The 4,197-nt window shown below is 49.7% G+C and overlaps 3 protein-coding genes across 3 annotated transcripts in view; all 3 read right to left on the bottom strand.

The window, feature by feature from the left end:
• Positions 1-190: 190 nt before the first annotated feature.
• On the bottom strand, positions 191-1,287 carry Pmar_PMAR020221 (Geranylgeranyl transferase type-2 alpha subunit, putative; the record flags this gene model as incomplete). The annotated part of the gene is made up of 5 exons (XM_002767001.1): positions 191-303; positions 377-468; positions 712-798; positions 870-953; positions 1,163-1,287. 5 exons carry the CDS (start codon positions 1,285-1,287, stop codon positions 191-193), a joined length of 501 nt encoding a protein of 166 aa, XP_002767047.1.
• Positions 1,288-1,458: 171 nt separating this feature from the next.
• On the bottom strand, positions 1,459-2,108 carry Pmar_PMAR020220 (hypothetical protein). Its single transcript, XM_002767000.1, has one exon. The coding sequence runs from the start codon at positions 2,089-2,091 to the stop codon at positions 1,468-1,470; it is 624 nt and encodes a 207-aa protein (XP_002767046.1). The 5' UTR covers positions 2,092-2,108; the 3' UTR covers positions 1,459-1,467.
• Positions 2,109-2,253: 145 nt separating this feature from the next.
• Positions 2,254-4,197, bottom strand: part of Pmar_PMAR020219 (ccaat-binding transcription factor subunit a, putative) — a gene marked incomplete at both ends in the record, with an annotated part of 3,004 nt that continues 1,060 nt past the window's right edge. The window contains 7 exons of the mRNA XM_002766999.1: positions 2,254-2,457; positions 2,731-2,911; positions 3,074-3,171; positions 3,258-3,351; positions 3,416-3,497; positions 3,553-3,715; positions 3,840-3,985. Of these exons, the coding sequence (XP_002767045.1) occupies positions 2,254-2,457; positions 2,731-2,911; positions 3,074-3,171; positions 3,258-3,351; positions 3,416-3,497; positions 3,553-3,715; positions 3,840-3,985 (968 nt within the window). The remainder of the gene's footprint in view (positions 2,458-2,730; positions 2,912-3,073; positions 3,172-3,257; positions 3,352-3,415; positions 3,498-3,552; positions 3,716-3,839; positions 3,986-4,197) is intronic.

Here is a 4,197-nt window from a genome sequence, read left to right as displayed (position 1 = left end):
AATGTCGAGCAACGACTTGATAGAATGAAAACCGTGGATTTTCTGTCTTGGTAGAGGAAGTCAGAAATAGCACTCCGAGACTGGATGCGGGATAGGTCCAATAATATACGGAAATGATACAGTGTGGATCACAGCGAGTGATAGTGTGGACCGATTTCTTAGAGCTATTTCGGACCCATCGAACGCCGACTTACGCTCGGTAGTTCCACACATGGAAGTTGCGGCCATCGTCTGACAATAGTTTATCAATGACACTCAGCTCGCTCGCTATCAACCTCTCTGGAGTCTGCTGCTCACTGCTGCCTGAGGGCGACAATACTGTTGAGATAATTCTTGACCATACCACTCCATGGCCACTTCAGACAAATGGACCCACCTTCATCCACCGGACTGTTGGTCGACAGGAGATCAAGGAGTTCATCTACGACCCATCTCCTCTGATGCCATACACAGTAGGATTTGGTGATACTAAATCGAAGTAGTGTCAAACGTCAATCATGTGAACCGCCCAGTGATGACGCACAGAGCCAGAATGCGTGAAAGCAAATCTTAATTTCTAGGAGCGTTCATTCGGATCGTCAACGGTATATCATAAGTTCACAACTGGACGTGACAATATCCTATAGTTAGAAACCGTCCTAACGTCGAGAAGCAACTAAGTACAGTAGCGTAAACGTAGTCGTCGTGATACAGTGGACAAGAGCCACCTACTGTTTGGTGGCCATGTTGAGTAACTCCAACTCCTTCTCCAAAGCAGGCACTCGCAAGGATGTGGGGAGTCGAGAGAGCAAATCGCGCCTGACGACACCATCGATAGCCCCCGCGAATTTGCGAGAGTAAATTCACTGTACTGAGCCTGAGGATACTACCGGAAATTCCAAATCGTGGCAACCTCCGGGTTGATCTGCAAGGCCTTCATAGTCAGCCCGTTCACTTCTGGAGTCATCTCCTTACTAACAAGAAAACAAAACTCTAGTGAACCGAACACTGGGGTTCGACGACTATCGTTGATACTCCCGGGTGCTCCGCACTCTCACACGCGAGTCGAATAGCCTCCCATGTGAAATTACAAGTGACCTACCCTCTACAGTACTGATTCCTCGAAATTATACACTTCTATCACGAAGGTTCACTGAGCTCCTCCTTTTCCTCGGAGGCTCACCAGGTTTTCCTAGCTTCCAATACATCATGCATGAGCTTCAACGCCTTAGCTGCTTTCTCCCTGTCCAACGACTTCTGCTCCAAAGAGGTCTCATCGTGTGACAACTTACGCCGGCCGTGTTGCATTATAAAGAAAAAACGCTACCGAACAACCATTGGCAGAGTCGGCGGTCCACAGATATGTAGGAAAAAAATGTAGGAAATATGTACAACTGATATCAGGGAACCTCACGATCCCACAGGCGACCTACCATAGATCAACGCGATTCACGCTGCAAAACTCAACTCGGCCGCAGTCCGAAACTATCAGGGATCGTCATCCTCACTGTCCGACCCCATGAGTTGCATTAACCGCATCGTGAGCTGCTCAGCCCGCTGCCTCCTTTCCGCGTCAGAGCCAGCCTGCAGTGCCGAATCATGAGCTGCCTTGATTTGGCTCATCAACCCGTCCAACTCTTCTATGCTCACTTCGTCAGCCTTCTTCTCAGCCGAATCATTCTGCTTCGCTCCGTCGTCTCCCTGTTCAATTTTCAACACCGCGTTAGACCAGTCATGCATCTTCAAAGCCTCGAGAACCCGCTCTGGCTCCTCGTCGAAATCAACGACTTCAAAACCTCTATCCCAGCACCACTCTTCAACGCCTGTCGTGATCGATCCCATCATGACCATCAGTTTAACAGCGGACTCGTCAAAGCGACCTTCTGGAAGACAGACGGAGCCGGGCCGCTCTACCACTAGAATAACAGCTTCAGCAGGCTTGCCCTCAATTTCGCTGCTGCACTCGACGTGAATGCTGCAGGTATAGTACTTGGTGTCCAATTCGAGAGTAGCTTGCATCTCCGACAGCCCCAGCGACTCAAGAACGGGTGAGGGATCGCATGAAGGACCGATAGGAACCACTCTCGCGACAGGGAGAGGCTGAGCGGACATGATGAAGAGGTTGAGTTTCTACTAATTTCCTGGAATTTTCCATCGCCAGCAACTTAGCCACATTTTGATGGATAAGAGGGAACAACGAATACGGCCCATCCTCAACCAAACAACTCATCGAGGTATCAGTGATAATATTACATGCAAGATGCTATCAAACAATTATATAACCTCTCCCTCAATAATGTCGATGAATGAAATATCACTAGCACTCTCTTCATCTCCCCAGTCCTCTCGCACAACGATCGCCTCGACGGCCACTGTGGATTGCGCATCTTCCTGGTCACGATGATCATTTCTATCCAAAGGTAGATCCCCGGCCAAGATGCTCTTCGAAACCACCATCTCCGTAGGGGACATTGGCATCTGAAAACAGCATAGCAGAAATCCCCAAATCAGATTCGGAAAAGTCGTCTCAACAAGTGAATACACAAGCGCTTGTAGTGCTCCTTCTTCGCCGTTGATAGCTGACCTCGTCAGAGCGCTCCGCATATTTCATCAGCTCAGCGGGGAATATAAAATTAAACGAACCCACTTCGGAGCGCTATCGCTTGGTCAATTGATCTCGCAATAGACTAGCAGAGTCCAAGAGACCAACCGGATCTACCACGTCGATATGTCATTCGATCATCATACTACCACGGGGAACATCAATGAGCTGCCATTCTCTTCCTCAACTGGTGGAAAGTCGGCCGGGGACTTCAAACAGCCATTCTTGACCACCATATCTCTTCTCGACTTCGACAAGTGACCACGAAGTTTACCCAAGAACACACGAAGTACCGAACCATACTGACACAGGCCAGCCTGATCCAGCGCCCTAAAGACATAACATAAGCTCCTCCAAAACGACCCAACGACAAGAAAGCAGTCCGGTCACCAGGAATGGTACTACGAGGAACTCAAGGAAAAAATTCATGGGCAGCTATCCTCGCCATGGTAAGGATTGCACGACGAAACGGCACTCCACTTAGATGCTCACCACAAGATGTCCTCCGCTAGCATCACTCTCCTGCCTTCTCGTGTGCATCGCTGTGCCGCTAGATGAGTAACAAACATCAGGAACTCGCTTATACAGTCCTGACATCCGACAACAAGAACAAACCAACTGAAGGTACCCGACCAATCGCGCTTTCTCGCTCAACTTCCTGTCGGCCTAGTCCCACCTGTAATGTGAGCTTGAAACACTTGCCGATGCAGCCTGGCTTGTCCGGTAAGGCGTTCTGCACTACTGTCACAATGTTCGTCCACGGAAGGTACCTACAAGATTCACCAAGTCGGCCCTGATCCGAATCATGCTCGCAAATCATCTATTTTCTTCTACCCTTGTTCCACTGCATACGACATGTCCTTAGGGAGCTCGCCCTTCACCTCTTCCAAAAATAGTTTCTCTCGCAGCAAGTTACCTATACGAAAATGCACCGCTTCACATGTTCTCCCATGCCCACCGTTTATCACTACCCTGGACCGGTAAAGCTGACGTAGAGCCTTGCTCTCCTGATTGCTGTTCAGACTGGTTTGGGTCACAAGAGGACGATGAGATGTGGCTGCTGTTCACCACACCAACAGTAATTCGATCGGTCTCGGATACTCTCGAGTCCTGCACATGGCCAGCGGCATGTCTCTGATGAAGTGGAATTATCTCTGTAGAAACGGATCGACACAGAGGGGACACCCGCCAACAATCACGTCCTTCAGCTCAGCGACGCGATGATTAAACCATAACGCTGCGCTCGATCCCTAGCTACCCGTGATCCATTAGAGTTAGATGTGGCGACTTTTTCGGTGTCCTCATCAGGCTTACGCCGCCTTTTTCCTCTTCTCAGCGCCTTTGCCACGTCGTAGCGCATGGATGCTGCTCGCAGTACGGAGCTAGGCATGTTGCAAAGACGCTCTACCCATAACAAATCCACCATGGAGTCTCAACGGTGCTAACTGATGCTGCGAGTCAAGTGAGACCATCTCCCAATGGCATCACAACGATTATCCTGAGGATGGCGTCGAGCCAATCAACGCGGCAATCGGCAATGAAGTGCGGAAATCATGCCGTTCCACAACCCATCTCAAATAACAAGTAGTCATAGTGTAACGTATACGCGCACCGAG

Source organism: Perkinsus marinus (genome assembly GCF_000006405.1).
Source record: "Perkinsus marinus ATCC 50983 genomic scaffold scf_1104296971228, whole genome shotgun sequence".
Taxonomy (NCBI): domain Eukaryota; phylum Perkinsozoa; order Perkinsida; family Perkinsidae; genus Perkinsus; species Perkinsus marinus.
The sequence above is the reverse complement of the archived record's forward strand: the minus strand, read 5'-3'. Positions and strand labels throughout refer to the sequence as shown.

What these genes read in the sequence shown, in the direction of transcription:
- Pmar_PMAR020220 (XM_002767000.1), bottom strand. Translation starts at nt 2,091, where the DNA reads ATGTCCGCTCAGCCTCTCCCTGTCGCGAGAGTGGTTCCTATCGGTCCT.